This window comes from Hetaerina americana, unplaced genomic scaffold (assembly GCF_022747635.1).
Source record: "Hetaerina americana unplaced genomic scaffold, ioHetAmer1.1.p SCAF_20, whole genome shotgun sequence".
NCBI classification, from domain to species: Eukaryota; Metazoa; Arthropoda; class Insecta; order Odonata; family Calopterygidae; genus Hetaerina; species Hetaerina americana.
The window spans coordinates 288433-306173 of NW_027286764.1; the positions used below are offsets into that span (position 1 = coordinate 288433).

Genomic DNA, 17741 nt, shown 5'->3' on the forward strand with positions numbered 1-17741 from the left:
CAATACTCTTGATTTATTAGGAGCAAACATACCCGAAAAAGTTTTAGCTCTTGACAATACGATTAAAGACACTAGTAACCACACTCAATGAATTCTAAGCTTCACAATACACCAATTTCAGAGTGTAGAAATCATTCTCCTTTACCCAATATGGGGCCCGAAATAAGCAGCCTAAAAAACAAATATACTTGCTTACAGAAGGGGACCATATTGGCTTCAAATAATTGCTACAGAGTCGATTTCCAGATTTTGAGGAATATCTGGGAGTCGCTTCTTCGTCAAGTCAACTGCAAATCTTGCGAGAGAAAACTTGCGCTTCGCGTTCATTATATTCTTTTTTCGGGAGAGAGCCAATGTCCCAGTGAATGTGGCTTTTCGAGATTCTAAAAAAGATTGCAACTAAGTACCTCATATTTAAAAACTCACAAGGATAGAAGCATATGGCATGGATGCAAATATCCTGGACTGCATAAAACACTTTTTCAAATGGTAGGGTACAAAGAGTGGTAATAGATGTAGTTAGCTCGTAGGTAGCATTCATAAGTCACTTCTACTGTTCCCTAGGGAGGTGTTAATAAATTGCATGGTTTTGATTTTTCGGAAAAAGAGCAACTCCCACCCGAACGCCTACTGCATCGGGAACTCGGAAATGGAATGCGTAGACTCGATTAGATACCTAGGCGTTACCCTCATTCATGATGTCTCCTGGGTGAAACACATTCAGGGAATTTGTGGACAATATCACAAAACATTAGGATTTATTAGAGTTGTTCTTGGTAAATGTGATGAAAAGGTCAAAGAGGAACATTATCTGTCGTTGGCTAGGCCTCATTTAAAAGATGCTGCAAGTATACTTATGAGATCCTCACGAAGTTGGACTGATTGCCGAATTGGATCGCGTGCAGCGTAGAGGAGCTAGATAAACGTGGCTATGATAACCTGAGGGGCATAAACTGACAATTTATAAAACATTTCCTTAAAGATAGAAGAATATATATTATGTAATAATAAAATCGGAACAATAACCTCCTCAATCTTAATATTCCTCCGCCTTCTTTTTTTTATTTCTTCATTTTAAAGGAGTGTAAAAAGCACTTGAGGGCTTAGGGAGACATTATTTAATATAGTCAGTCTTAGAAGGGACGTAATAACCCCAAATTCTCCTTTCGAAGTACAAAGAGTTAAATATCAGGTTTTGGCGGGTAAAAGGAGCAAAAGAAGCATGTTGGATAACCTAGTGCGAGGATATAAAAAGTTTGCAGAAGAGGAGTGAAATTAGTGTATTACGGTTGGTGACCTAATACCCCCCGCCACACGCCCTTACGGCGGCTTGCGGGGTATTATGTAGATGTAGATGTAGTGCGCTATACATGAAGTTCAAAACACTAACGGGAAGTAAGAAGCGAAGATATATGTTAACAGTTGGAGAAAAGGCAGGTAAGATAATAATTGATACAGAAAATATCCAAGAGAGATGGAAGGATGGTAAAGACCTTTTGCCAATAAGCTTAGACATAGAAAGCGAATATAATGTAGAGGAAGATAGCTTAAGTCCAGGCATACCCGACGATGAGATGGAAAAGGCATTAAGGGAGATGAAACCAAATAAGGCCGTGGGGGTGGGCATCATTCCAGCGGGGCTAAGAAACTTCAGAAAATTTCCGGAGGAAGATTCTGCATGTATATGGACTGATTCAAAATATCTATGAAGAAGGAACCTGGGTGGAAGACGTCAGACCAGTGTTAGATCCTATTCAAAAAAAGGTAAAGGCTATATCTTGTGAGGACTACAGAACAATTTGGTATCACACGCAGCTAAAATAGGCTCTCACGATCATCAACAAAAGAATAAGATTAGAGAATATGATTACTTAGGGGATGATCAGTTTGGGTTTAGGAAGGGGAGAGGTACGCGTGATGCCATTGCAGTAATGAGATTATTAATCGAGAGGAATATAGAACACTACCAGGATGTATTTGCCTGTTTGGTAGATTTCGAAAAAGCTTTGATAGAGTGAATTGGGAAAAACTAATGAGTATATTGCAGAAAACAGGAATAGATTGGAGGGAAAGGAGGCTAATCCACAACATGTACATGTCTCAGACTGCTATCAGGTGCGAGTAGGGAACGGGGAGTCCGGATGGTCAGTGTTAGGAAGAGGTGTAAGGCAGGGTTGCCCATTATTGCTATTGCCGTTCAACCTGTATGTAGAGAAAACGATTAAAAAGGCATGGGAAGAACTGGAAGTAGGAATGAAAGTGGGCGGGGAATTCGTAAAATCAGTTAGGTTCGCTGATGATAAAGCTAGTTTGTCGGTCAGCCAAGGGGTTACAAGCACCATTGAGTGAATTCGAAACTCAGTGCCATGAATAGGGGATGCGAATAAATATAAATTGAACCAAGGGTTAGTTGTTTTCCAAGAACAGAAGGCTAACTTAAATGTTAAAATAGGAAGTCAAAAACTCAATTAGGTGGAACATTTTAAATAATTTTGAAGTGTTTTAACCAAAAATGGTGAAAGAGAAGAAGAGATTTTAAGAAGAGGCTCGTGAAAACTTTGATATGGAGCGTAGCTATGTACGGCGCGGAAACGTGGTCATTGAAGCAGGAGGATAGAAGTAGATTGGAGGATTTTGAAATGTAGGTGTGGAGAAGAATGGAGAAGGTGAAGTGGACGGAAGGGAAAACAAATGAGGAAACATTTTGGCTGTTTTTTTTAGGATATATTTATTTGGTAGTTGGGACCATCCAAAACCTATCTTAACCTATAGATTACCCAGAGTGATACACGTGTGTGTGTTTGTGTGTGTGTGGTAGTTAATTGATTTGCATGTCAGATTTATTTTATGTATGTGTGGTGCGTGATTTTATTTGCTCGGTGCATTCCTTGCGTGTATACACCCCCCGCTACACACCCTCTCGGGGGCTTGCAGGGTATGGTGTAGATGTCTTTGGAGGCCATTTTTTCATTCCTAAGCGTTAATTCTTTTCTCGGGCACCATTGGTGCACGACGAAACATGATGCTCCGTCCGCAGTGGAGTGTTTCAACGGTCACGAATGCTCCACAGGTTGCTTACCTGTCGCGGGGGGAGGGAGGGTGAGGGGGCGAGAGGGGGGGGGTCAGAGGGAGCGTGATGCGGAAGAGGAGGAGGAGGGTGGCCTTGCGGTCTCGCCACGAGTCCCTCACGGCACCGGAGCGCTCAGGCTCCGTGAGCAAGGGCGGACGGACGGCCGACGGATGGCGCGCGACTTGGCGAGGGGTGAGGAGCGAGACGAAGAGTCCCGATTGCCCCCCATGCGGTCCCAACCCAACGGCGTGCGTGCCAAACCACTTCCCAGCCTCCCGATCAACCACGAAGGAGCCAGGACATCCACGCGGGTGGTGTACGCAATGCGAAACACAACTTGGTCTCTTAATTCACGATATACTTAGATCGGGAGAAAACCACAAACAAGTCGATGCAGTATTCTTGGATTTCAAAAAAGCCTTCGAATAATTCCCACACAATAAATTGTTACATAAAATTAAATACTATGGAATCAATGAGAAAATAATTAATTGGATCAGAGACTTCTTGTCAAATCGCAAACAAATAGTAGTCATAGATGGGTTGTGCTCAACGGATAGAGATGTAACTTCGGGCGTCCCCCAGGGAAGTGTAATAGGGCCTCTTCTGCTCTTAATATACATTAATGACTTAAGCACACACGTTGGTAGCAATCTGAGGTTATTTGCTGACGACACGGTGGTATACAGGGAAATAAGGAGCCAACTAGATCGCGAGCTACTCTCTAGAGACTTAAACACAATCACGGAGAGGTGCAATAAATAGGGACTAACACTTAATATAGAAAAATGCGCAGTTTTGAAATTTAGGAACAAAGGAAGCAGCGAACAGGATATCAACTACGAAATAGAGGGTTCAGTACTGATTACGGCCAATCAAGTTAAATATTTGGGGGTTATTCCAACACCACGCCTTTCATGGGGAGCACATATCAGGACAATATGCGGATCAACTTGAAAGAAACTCGGCATCATAAAACGGGTAGTGGGGAAATGTAATGAAAAAGTTAAAGAGAGGTGTTATTTTGCTCTAGTTAGACCTCATTTGGAATATGCCGCAAGTATTTGGGATCCTTGGGAGAAAATTTGGCAAAAAGAACTAGATAAAGTCCAGAGAAAATGCGCCAGATTCGTTAAAAATTGTTATGATAAGAACACAAGTGAGACAGGTCTCTAAGGGGATTTAGGCTGGGAAACACTTGAAGTACGGAGAGAACAAGCGATGCTTATTTGGAAAGGTTCAGAACAAACGATGACACTAAGGGAATTATAATGGCCCCACACTACCTAAAGGTAGAACAGACCACAAAGATAAATAAGGGAGATAGATCCCAGTACAGATAGATGCAAATAATCATTCTTTCCCCGAACAATCAGAAATCATAACAACGAGAAACCGAAATTCTTTTAGAAATATCAAAAACATGGAATTCACAAGTCGGAACATGTGTGTGGGGTGTAAGTGTTCTTTTATGAATGTATGCCAAGTTTTTTTTGTGGATGTATGAATTTGTGGCTTTTGCACTCGTTTTTTTTCTTTTCTTTCTAAATTATGGGTGGTGTCCGAACACCCCCACCACACGCCCCTGCGACGGCTTTCGGGGTAATAAGTAGATCAATTGAAAAGAAGGAGTTCGGAGACTTGGAAAATAGATAACTGAAATCTCAGCGATAACGCGCACGAAATACTATCAAAGCCAAATAGGAATCCCTCGTCACCTCCCATTCGCATCATGGCGAAAATAATAAATAAATACAATTAATAGCATTTGTTTTTGAAACTTAACAAATACTAAGACCCACTACTTTACATAAATATTATTTACCACAATTATTTAGCTAAATATAAAAACATGCCTGACTTTAAAATTTTACCAAATATGTCAATTAATGTTTCCAAGGGTTAGCAGAGTAGAGGGGCAGTTTTAGAAGTTCACTCCAGCGGGGACATTGTGATACTATTGCTGGACGAACTGCGCCGATGTCTCGGTCGCCTCATCCCGCAAACCCTTGGTCAACCCGACGGCGTCGACCGACTGCCAAGTGATGAGAGGGAGAAAAGCGCGCTCTGGGAGTTATTCAAAATACTTGTTAGATTGAGAGCGACGTGAGCGGAAGATGCTGGGCGGGCGGTTCAAGTGTTCGTGAGAAGTGCGAGGCGGCGAGGGGCGGGGCGCGCGAAATGTGGAGCAGGCAGAGGAGAGGGGAGGGAGGAAACATTCTCGGAAAGTGAGAAAAGCAATTAGTATTGACCCTGACCGAAGGAAGACGGTGTTGCGGAGGCGTCGCCACCTAGACCGCGTTTTAGATGGGGCCGTGAAACGTGGACCGCACGGAAGAAAGGCTTGGAAAAAAGGATCGCAAGCCTTGAGCCGCGGATCTGGAGGATATTTCAAGGACCAGTGGATGGATTAAGTGAGGATGCACTGCAGAGCATTAGGAAGGAAGGTTGTGATCGACGAAAGGACTGGAAGGGCCACGCGCTCTGAAGGGGCAACTGAAGGTACGATGGCTGTGGAAGGAGGAGGGGGTGTGGATGGAGAGGACGAAGGAGGGGGGAAGGGGAGAGCCGAGGAGGATAGGATTGACTGGAGGTGAGACAGTATGGGTGATTTGTGCATGCAGATCGCAGACGGCGACGAGGGCATGTTCGGGGCTTTAAAATAAGTACGTGGACAGTTAATCCCTAAACCCCAGACTTAAAATTACAAAAATTCGCCCTTTATTTGGGCATACTTTCGATCTGCCTGATTGATCTCCCGCTCCCTCCAACTCGCATTACACTGCCTCACGACGTCTCCTGCCTGCGTCCCCTGCCTGCCTGCCTGCCTCCGAATTTCTACTAATGCCCCCTCTCAACACCACGTCTAGAAGTCCACCGTTTCTTTTTCTATCCGTCCACTCTACTTCCTCTGTTCTTCTCCCACCCGGACTTCAAAATCCTCCAATCTGCACGTGACCCCTCTTGCCTCAATGACTAAGGGTATAAGTCATACAGGAATACTCTTTACCAAAGCCTTAACAGGTTAATTTTCTTACACCCCGTCACCTCCTTGTTGCAGAAGCAAACGTTAACTCCCTCACACGCATTTCGTCCGCACCGTACTGTCCGTCTATGACTGTCCACATTAGCCACGCGTCCATTCAGACGCCACCTGTTCACTTATGTCCCTCCGTTCCTTCCGAGTCTTCTAGTGATATTGGATCGGAGAATATCCGCCGTTCCATTCACACACGCTAGAAAAAGATTCCAAATTTCAGATTCAACGCGCACTTAGGCTGTGAGTAAATGACGGGAGAAATATCATTGGTCAATCGGGAGAAAGTTGCAGTCTCCATAAAAATAATAAAAAGGCGGAAACCTCCTAAAACTTCAAAATGATCAGCCTGAGGACAGAGCATGGAAGCTTCTGTCGAAGCCGGAGAGAAGAGCGGAGTGGGGCGAGGAAGACTATACACTGACTGAGGAGGCCCGAGGGAAGCCATTCATTATTCCCTCTCTCCGACTCACCCACCGTCGAGAAGGGCAGGGAGAAACCTAAACCGACGCCAATTTGCATATATCGCATCGAGTCCTTGGGCGACGCGGACTGTAATATGAAGAAGTACTCACCCTTAAGGGTGAGCTGGAACGAACGCCAACCTCAGAACACTGATATGCGTTCTACACAGAGAGTAGTTGGCAATGGTCGACTCTGGAGGCATCTAAAAAAAGGCGCAAGGCAGAATTGTCACCATTTATTAACCCGTGCAAGGAGAGGGCATTTAATGAGACATTTAATGGAAAATATGCGCAGTGGAGTGCGAATGCGTGGGAAAATGGGCACTTGTCCGGCGATTTCGGATCGACACGTAAAGCCACGAACACTTGCGGAACATGTAGTAGTAGTATTTTGGGGAGGCGACCGACAGCTGAGGTCATTTGCGCCATAGGGGATGAACAGGAAAGGAAGAAGGGTGGAGAGAAACCCGGCGTCGGCATTAGCCTTCTCTTTACGAAAGGCGCCAAGGGGTCCGCAGCTTAACGTCCCATCCGACGGACGGCGTACTCACTCAAAGTGCCCTCCACAAAGCACCTCAAATTGGGATCGAGATACCTCTGAAAAATATTCAACACCGCCGGGATTTGAACCCGGGCCCTCTGGGTGGGAAGCCAGTACGTTAGCCCCCGCACCATCTCGATTCCCAAGCCACCGCTATGGTGTGTGGCAGGGGGTGATTGCACACCTGGCTACTTTCGTTTAGAAATAATTTTCCCCCTAGTGCGGTCCCTCATCGTTTGTGGGAAAAATAACATCTTAAATCTTACCACTCTACACCTAATCCCTCCAATTTTATTGACATGATCCCTTTCACCGTAGTAGGATGGGGGTAATCTTACATTTTCAAAATCACTGCTAAATAGACGTCCTACCAATTTATGCAAGAGATTCACGAGTAATCTGTTTTCAACCTTTGCTCCGTAAGTGATTCCCAGTCTAGCTGCTCTAATATTTCGGACACACTACTAAGTTTATCCTAACAACGTTTAACAAGTCTTCTACGCTGCACGCGATCACATTCGGCAATCAATCCAACTTCGTGAGGATTGGAAATGAAAAAATAGTAACTTTGTGATTCCACAGAAAATTTATTTCGATACGACCCGGGTTTCGACGTTAAACGACATCTTCAGTAACGCCGGAAATCATCAATTATTCGTGAGGGTCCCATATACTTGCAGCATATTCTAAATGGGGTGTAACCAGCGAAAGATAACATTTTTCTTTGAAATTTTCATCAAATGTACCCAGTGCTCTTCTATTTTTTTCATGAGGATCCCATAATACACCAGCAGCATTTTCTAAATAAAACCTAACCAGCAAAAAATAGCAACATTGCTCTTTTAAAATTTTCGTCACAATTCCCAAATAACGTACTCTTGTAGTTAATCTGATTTTCTTATTAGCTTTTTGCATTACTAGCCCAGTAGGTTTCACCCAAGTGTAAGGAATATTAACCTTAAGTATTCAATTGAGTACACGCTTGCTGTTTCGGTGTTTTCATTGAAGAAGGCGTTCGGGGGAGAATTAGTCCCATTCCAAAACTTCATCACAACGTATTTCCGTGAGCTTAATTTTAAATGTATTTTGATGGCCTTATGGAAAGGAATGGGAAATGGGTGACATTCACCGACCTTTTCACGAACTATATCCTCATGTTAACAATTAATAGGTACTTAAATACGCAATATGGGAAAGCAGCAGGGCAGGTGCACAATTCTTAAATTTTCTTGGGTAAATGCGGGCGCGATCAGAAATACACCCTATGACGTGGGTGTGGTTAAAATTCAGACAATCTTGAGTATCTTTGAGCACCCTGCAAGCCACCGCCGGCTGTGTGGTAGGGGGTGAATACTCACCTGAATGATTTTGACCAGAATATCATATTCTTACTCGGGTATAAAACTTAAAATGCGGAATGTGAACGAGAGAGCGATGGACTGACTCCGAGGGGAGCGCATTCAATCATCCCGTACCAAAAAAAGAAAAAGGCAGGAAATGAAATAATAAGTTTGTCAACAAATTTAATTGTCTACATAAAAGTGGTCACGGCACATCTTTATCTTGATTCCAGCAAAATAAATGGCATTTTCAGCGATGGTCTGAAAAATGAACGCATCGACCGAGAGCCAATTGTCGAGGAATTTAATCTGCAATGAGTGAATGTGATGCCAATATCAGGGCTAGGCACGAATTTCTGAGGTCTAACATAAAAAATCTAACAAAAGAAATTAACATCAAACATACATAAAAGTTTGTCAGCGAAGATTATGCGTGCGGACAGACGTTTGAGTTAATTTGCGGATTTCTGCTTCAGAATATACACGTCGCAAAATTATTCCGCAATCGCTAAATGAAGTGCGCGGATAATAAGAGTACTATCAGTTCCACCCGCGTGGCAGGATTCCCCAAGGGCCTCGACCGACTGCCGCGCGTTGACGCACACCCCCTGCGGTCTTCCTATGCGCCCTCCCGTCGGGAGGAGGACGCCGCGGAGAGGCGTCAAAAGGGAGAAATGTCAGAGGAAGAAGGGCGAGGATGAGAAGAAGCAAGCGAAGGAAAAGTCAGGAGAGATGATCCAAGCCAATCTTCGAAATCAAAACCAGCGGGTACAGGGTGTGCCAACCTGAGCCCGTGGCATTGGGCCGTTCAAATAATAGCACGGGGGTCACTGGAGTGGCCGAATGGGTTGTTGGGTGGGCGGGCGCGGATCCATTCGTCGCATTAGAGTAGCGGGCTAACTTGGAATGGCGCACGGTCTCACGTGCGGTGGCATTCGATTTCTGCGAAAATATGCTCTGCTCCGTGGTCCGGACTCCATACTCAATTTCCTCGTGTGCTTAAAAATTCTACGAATACCTCGAGCGCAAGTATCGAGGGACGCTCAAGATGTCACTGCGAAACGGCCGTCTTCCCCCTTCCCCTTTTCGAATAGTCCTCACCCCTCCCCCCCCACCTAACCCCTTCCACACCAGAGCATCACTGACCAACCACGGGGCTCGATTTTGTCACGTTTTGGCTCCAAATAGCAAATGAGGAAAGATATTGTCTCGAGAGTTGAATTGTTTCTTTCGGAGCTAACTTTAAAAGAAAAACGGCAAAACTATAAATGTTGAACATACATCTGTGCTGCAATTATGGCCAAATTATGTTGAACATTATTATAATGGATTGCAATAATGATCAAGTTGATGGTTTTTACACGACACCGTTTCACAATTAGGTAATATATTAAGAAAAGCAGTTATTTTATTAAGAAGTATTAAAATTTTACGTGCATAATTTGACCACCTCATACGCGTACGAGTGTACATAAAAGGCCTATATTTTGATTATAAAACTCCGTGAAATCCTTAATTTTGCTTAGATATATAATACGACATTTTTCTCGTTTGGCAACATGACGTGGAATCAAAGATTCGCATCTCTTCTCTCAATCAAATATCCTTTGTTTCCTTCACTTCCACCTCTTCTTTCACTCAAACCACATTTTTAGATGCACAAATCTCCCTCCTCCATAGCATATTCCATGCCTCAGTCCACATAAAACCCACTAATAAGCAACTGCATCTTCATTTCAATGACTGTCATTCTCTCCACACTTTACAGTCAACCCCGTACCCGTCTTCTTTCTATCCGAAGCCACCGTCTCCGCAATAAACCCTGATTCCCTGAATATATTCCTCTCAAGATTTCACGGCTCTCTCATCGGACGTCCGGACGCCCTTCTGCCTTAAAAATCCTTAAACACACCCACACCCCTAAATTATCCAACCAGAAGGAATGTTAGAGTCCACAACTGAGCACAACTCACTTCCCCGGCGTGCAGTCCCTTAAAAGGATTCTTAGAGATTATTTTTCCCACCCTCTCCGAAAGCAAAACTATTGCCAAGCTACTCTGAGATGCAATGAGATCGTTGAAGGGAGCTGTTATTTCGCTCTAGTTATGCCTCATTCGGAATATGGCGCAAGCATCTGGGATCCTTGGGAGAAAATTTGTCAAAAATAATTAGATAAAGTACAGGGAAAATCCGCCAGATTCGTTAAAAATTGTTATGATAAGAACACAATTGTGACAGGTCTCTTTAGGGATTTAGGCTGGGAGCCACTTGAAATACGAAGAGAACAAGCGAGACTTAGACTTTTAGAAAGGCTCAGAACAAACGATGTCACTATAATGGCCCCCCACTACTGAAAGGTAGAACAGACCACAAAGGTAAAATCAGGGAGATAGATTCCAGTACAGGTAGATGCAAATAATCATTCTTTCCCCGAACAATCAGAAATCATACTAGTGAGAAACCGAAGTCATTTTAGAAACATTAAAAACATTGAATTTAAAAGTCGGAACAAAATTAAACCTTGCAAAGTTGTTAGGTATACTTTCAGGTGCCTGTGTATGTTAGTTGGTAGTTTGTGTGTTTGCATGTGTGTGGGGTGTAAGGGTTTTTGCATGAATGTGTACCATGTTTCGTTTATGTATTGTACAAATTTGTGGCTTTTGCAAGCGGTTTTTTTTCTTTCTTAATTACGGGTGATGTCGTAACACCCCCCGCCACACACCCTTACGGCGGCTTGCGGCGTATTAAGTAGATGTAGATGTAGTACTCTCCAAATGCCCAACTGCAACATTTAAACGTCCAGCAAATTTTTAAAGCATTCTCAAATCCACCTCCGGCCTCTTTCTGAATCCCCTCCAATTACCAAAACCCCTCCGTCTCCACGATATCGTGCTAGATGCAAAACTTGTTCCACCCTCTTCATTAACTCCCTTTCGCAATAACACCTGCTCAAATATTTCCCGCCCCTCACGACTTCTTCCTGCATTCCTAAACATATCACATACCCTCTCGAATGCACGCACCCTCTGCCCAGCACAGTCCACAATGCACCACTCTGCCCCCCTCCACATTAGAATCAGCCACCACGGAGCATCTCGCAATCCCCCCACCCTCCCACATGCGCAGATAACCACGGCGAACATTTCGACAGCTGCCACGGACTATCCGACTGCAGCAGTGCCCCCCTCCAGCCAACAGCTACACCAATGCACTTACTAATCTCTCTAGAGTTGGCTTGCATCTGTCTTTCTAAATCCTGCCCCCCCCCCGCTTGGACTATACCTTTCCCATTGGCGGAAAACTTCCTCTCAACCACCAATCAATCACCGATATGACGCATGCCCCTTTCTTTAACCGTCGAACCCGCCGTATTCTCTCGCCTCCTTATCTTCCCGTCGTGGACTCCTTGTGCCCTGGTGAAGGTGGCGTGACGTACGTAAAATCAGGGAGATAGGGAAAAGAGTGGATATATATTTAAAATGCCGTTTTTTTTCTTGCATCATTACAGATCCGAGTGAATATTACAGCAATCGCTATGTACATAATTAGAAATGGTGGTTCATATATTTTGTCGCTCTCCTGCGTGCATCTTAAATAGACCCATTTTTACGACGCTCTTCCTGCACGGTTGGTATATTCACCAGTCAGCGAATATTTATGCATACAAGCAGCCCCTTTCGAGGTGACCAACTCCATCCGAATGCATGATAATATGAGGAGACGTATGGAGCGTGCCTGCATGTGTGACTGGTGACCCACACGCCCTCAAGGCGACTCACGGGGTGCTTGTCATAAATTTCGATTCAAACTTTGGTTGGGGAGTTATACAAGGCTCGCCCACCAGATTTGTTGGAAGATGCTCGGAGGAGAGAGACGTCCTCGTTGGAGGGAGGAACATATGTATGCACGCGAAGGGGGCGGGGCCGCCCACGATTTGCGCACCGGACGGGGGCTGGCGTCGTGGCGGGGGGGGGGGGGGGGTGGCGTCGGGGGGGGGGGCTCTACGGAGGGACTTGTTGATATCCACCCCTCCCGCCCACGCGCGACCTTGAGTTGACGACGATATCGAACGCTGCGCCGCGTCGGCGACCTCATCGAGTTGCCAGCGCCCGCACCGGACGTAGGTGGGCGCACGCAGGTAGAGAGAGTGAGCACCGCCGCTCGCGTGCCAGGCGAAGCACCCTAACCTGCCCCCGGATGACGTCGGTGCCAATGCCATCGCCTGCCCGCGAGCGCCATCTTGAATGGCGGTGAACGTCATCACCGCCACCGACCTCCCCATCTCGTAATGGTCTCGACTTCCAATGCCGTCGCAGTTTCATTCACTCAAGTCTTATGCGCATCCACGTCACACGTCTCCGGGGCACAAGGGGGGTCTACTGACGGAGTAAATATGACGCTTCATTAGGGCCCATGAACACGCCGTCATTTTTGCCTGATGGTGGTGACGGCCCTTGTGCAGTCCAGTGGTTCAAATGCCCTCGGTCGGAGGTAGCCGAAGCCGGGTCGGGTGGCGCCTCCTATGGCGCCCTCGGCGACTTGAACCAATACGCGTGCGTTAGTTGCGCGAGGGCACCAGAACTTCCTGGAAAACCACGCATGCGGCATCGTGGCACCTCCCCCGTTATCGATGGGCGAATTCCATAAACGCCGCTTTGTACAATAGGTGGTCCATTTCAGGGGTTCAAGCAATGCCCCTGGCATCGGGGGAAGAGAGGGGGGAGAGGGGAGGGGAGGAGAGAAAGAAGGTGTCGCGCTGCGTATCCGGAGGAAGGCCGGCTCCGCACGGTGGGATGAAGTAATTTTCAAAACGGCAATATTGGCAAGGTTTGAACTGTGCTCCTTGAAACGAAGACCTGCCCTATCGTTTCACCTCATATAAGTGTACATCTACATAAATGGCCCATGATGCAGCAGTGAATCGTGGCCCAAAAGGAGTCGGCAGCTGACGGAGAGGAGCCAATGGCGAAGGGAGGGGACGCAAGTGAGTGCAACGAAATACGCCTTAGGGGGAGAGAGAGAGAGAGAGAGATGTCATTCGGGAAGAGCCGACCAAAAAGGCATGCACGGAAAGGAAACTAACCAACCATTCATTTATATGCATTATATTTTATAACCCTGAATTATTATCCTTTATAGTCCTGGGGAAAAATGGTCTGCTACTTCTGGTATCTATTTCTTGGATTTTATATTCATGAACTGAATAGCCAGTGTATGTTGGGATACGGGCAATCGATGATTTATCCACATTGAAACAAACGGCTCTAAATTTCAAACGCCTCGAATTAATAATGATGACATATCTCTTATCAACATGGTGACACCCCTGAAAGTACTCACGAATTCGTGCCCAAGTTAGCGATTACGCTTGGCGATAAACTTTGTTTTAATATACACGTAGAGCACATTGCAGTGGAGGCCCACAGACTAATTAAGGTTTTAGACGTCGGACATGTAAATAGTTCAATAGTGCAACGGCATAATTTGTCTTAGGTTGTGTTCTATTTCTTTGGGTCGGTCATGACTGGAATATGGTCGTTTTATTTTGAATCCTTATTATAAAAGGCATACATTCCAATTGGATAGTGTACGAAATTCATTCATTTGGGTACTCCACAACAGATTCAAAAGAAGGAACAGGTTATGAGGACTCTGGAGAACTGAGTCGCAGCATAAATCTTCCACTGCTGGCCTTGCGTAGAAAACACCTGGGAAAGGCCATCTCGCTTCGTAATTTACTTATAAATAATATTAAGTCTTCTAAATAACTATCACGGATAACTTAAAGGGTTCTTTTAGCCAATGCTACATCGTAGCGCCCTTTTTAAAGTTCCTTTCTCCGATACTACTTATCAAAAGCATCTCCCAAAGTATCTGTGAATTCGAGACAGTAATGAGGATTGTTATAGCAATGATTTTATAAAAATTTATCTTTAAATAATTCAATAAATAATGTATGTAATGACAAATAATAGGTCTAAAAAAGGTCTGATTTTAGACGAGTTGTGTTGTTTTTATTTAATAGCTATCGGTTCATCATATTGAACCGGAGTATAGGAATAAAACTCCAGGTAATTTATTATTAGTAATATTTTACCACTGTTTACGTACAAGTTTACTGATCAGCGATGTAATTTGATTAAGTCTAACGTAGAAAATGCTACAAGGGTTGAATGGCAGCCGTAGTCGGCCGCGGGTTTAATTAGGTACGGGCAACTCCACGTTTAGGGGCGGGCCGAAAGATTCTCCGAACGGTTGTTTTCGTCTAAAATAAGTTCTTGTAATTTTAAGTGTTTTCAATTTTTATTTCATTTGGTACTGTTTTTGAATTAGTTGGTTGTGTTGTTGAAATGCCACAGATGGAGACCTTATTGGAGAGGAGTGAGTATCCCGAAAGGTTATCACAAAATATTTTCTTTTTTTATACACAGACTAAGTAAGTGTTAAGGAGTCCCGCAGATATGGTAAGGGGTCGAGCAGGTAAACGACAGAGTAGAAAAATACCCGGGATTGTGAATGACTGGCACCCTACCACGGCAATGTGGATGGTTTGCACTCATTTTCTATGCGAGTGAGATTGGGTACTCTCGGAGCATGAGTGTATTCACTTTTGCGATTGAGGCTCCCTCGGTGCGAATGCTTTAGACGCGCACTCGGCCGACGGAGAGAGCCAATATGCCAGCCCACGCCCCCGAAAATTCTATCAAGGATCACCTTTCGCTGAGACTGGTTTGCATTAGGTGCCGAATCGCTTTACTCAGTAGGAGTAAAGCGAACTAATTTTGTTACTCTGACCTGTCACGGATGCTTACTAAATATGAATTGAGATATTTCAATGAATTTCAATGAAGGATAAAGAAATTCTTTAAGCAGCAATTCCTTTCTTTGAATATCTCAGCAATGATAGTCATAAACTTTATGGATTCAGGCTTCACTTTGTGGAAGTTTTATATATCCATACCAAAATGAGGACCAGCGAACTTTTCCACAGAGTTTCACCAACCAAGCGCTGCGACTCGTTTCGCCGTGATTCTGCACCATCGGGCACAAACGCTATTTTCATTTGTGCCCGATGGTGCGGAATCTCGGCGAAACGAGTCGCATCACTTGGTTGGTGAAACTCTGTGGAAAAGTTCGCTGTTCCTTCCATTATCTTGGAAATATAACAAGGTCCCTTAAAATCGGTGAATATACACATTTATATTAATCAAGTGCGTTTATGAAGTTTTCCTTGGCTTCTAACTTCCCCACGTTAGATTCCACATCTACATCCACTAAATACGCCGCAAGCCACCGCAAGGGCGTGTGGTGGGGGGTGTTAGGACACCATCCGTAATTAAGAAAAAAAACCTCACGCAAAAGTTACAAATTTATACAATCCAGATTTATTGATCAGATTATATAGATTCTATATGGATAAGCAGTTGCAATTCCCCGAACACGGAGCTATGAGACTAGAAATGTACTCCAAGTGAATGAACCCAGGTTGCCAGAATGGCAGTCCCGTGGTAACGTGATCAAGACCCGAATTTATCTTTGAAGACTGTTTTCGGTCATGCAATCGCAGCAGTTTGCCTTCATGCATTTCGCTCTTTGATTCTTTGACCCTCGGCCACCTTTCGCATTCAAATCTAGGCGAAAAAAAATAATTTTACTAAGACACTGAATGTGGTGTGAAAATACGAGAAAACCTCGATCGAAGGTGCACGTCGAAAGCCGTAGTGGCGACTAGCGCGGGGGGTGGGGGGTGCAGGCCGCCCCCGCCCCCCTCCACTCTCTCTCTCGTCGGCCGTAAAGATCATCCCTCCCCCCTTTGGTTGGGGCGACGAGGGAAGGACGCAGTCGCGGTCGTCACTTGTTGTCCCCATGGACACTCGCGCTCACCACTCCACACGGAGGCCACCGGAAGAGGAGAGAGAGAGAGAAATGCATCCTTCGCGGGAAACTCATTCCAGGTAACCACCTTCGGTCTCCACAATTCCATCATAATGTTGACGCCGTGAGCACGCGTCTTCCCCGAGGAAGACGACGGAATTGTTCGTCAAAACGTCGGCATTTGACCCCCCGCAAAGGGGATAACAACAAAGAGCGGAGACTTTTCCGCTTATCCCCGAAGGTCACCCCATCCAATCTTCCAACAGTTATGATGGTCCCCGAGGCCATGAGAGGAAGAATGGTTTGTGCGCACCCGATGGAAGTCGAATAGAGCGCTTCGGCCGAGGGAGGAAATCGCAGCAGTCTCGTTCCCAGGGGCGACGTTCGCCGCGCGAGGTGCACGGGCCTCCGATGCACGGCTTTCGCTTCGTCGACTCGTATCGAGGTCCAATCGCAGGAAACCATGACTGATTTCAATTGGCACCGCCACCCCTAATTCAATTCCAAGCGGAAGACAAACGCTCAGAACAAGCTTGAATTTCAAACGAGCATCACCAGGGCCCGCAAGTGAACTTCGGTTTTATAATGTACGGACTTCGAAACTTGGCCATGAAATATTCCATTCATCTCAGCCACGGCCTAGAGCGGAAGGGTTGAAGGGTGAGGTTAACGCTACCATAAGGGTTACTGGAGTGATTAAAAGAGGCGACCGACAGCCGAGGTCATCGGTGGATAACGGTTTTCTTTGTCGCAATAAAACGACAGGGGAGAACTGAAAAGGTCGGCGAGGGTGTGAATGGCCGCGAAATACAAGTTCATGTGCTCTTTGGAGGCCGATTATCACGCGGGATGAAGACGGCATCTAACCGCGGAGGGATCCGAGTCCTTCAATGATAATATTATCCCTAAGTATTTCCCACGGATACGTCAACTGTTTCGCGGCTGCCCCACCGGAAGAATGCGCTCGCGTTGGGCGGCGAATCCCGTTGGGCCGGCACGCGAGTCGGGGTGCCCGCCGTCGGAGGGCTCTCACCTTCCTCGAGGTAGGGCAGCGCCTCGCAGAGCTGCAGGGCGCCCAGGGCGAGCAGCGCGAGAGCGATCCAGAGGGCGAGGGACTTCATGGCGGGCGTGGCGCTGGTGATTTGCTGCGGGGGATGACGATGCTCAGTGCTTCCGGCTGTGGCGGCTGCTCTCGACCAAGTGAGCGTCCGGCGGCGTATATAGGCGAGTGGGGCGGGCGCCACCCTCCACCGCCCCCGTCCAACCACCGCCCCCGCGATGGGGTGTTTGCCGCATGGGGTGGGAGGGAGTTCCCTCGGGGCATGCGCGCGCACTCCGCTCGCAAGTGCACGTCTCCTGCCCCCCCCCCCGGTCAGATGGGTGCCCCGCGTCCCCCTGCTGCCGAGTAGGCGCC

General features: G+C 46.0%; 1 protein-coding gene across 1 annotated transcript in view; it reads right to left on the minus strand.

The window, feature by feature from the left end:
* LOC139688540 (U8-agatoxin-Ao1a-like) overlaps window positions 1-17534 on the minus strand; it is an 83953-nt gene extending 66419 nt beyond the window's left edge. Inside the window, exon 1 of the mRNA XM_071586073.1 lies at window positions 17361-17534. Coding sequence (XP_071442174.1) covers window positions 17361-17448 — 88 coding nt within the window. The 5' untranslated portion in view covers window positions 17449-17534. The remainder of the gene's footprint in view (window positions 1-17360) is intronic.
* Window positions 17535-17741: the final 207 nt, after the last annotated feature.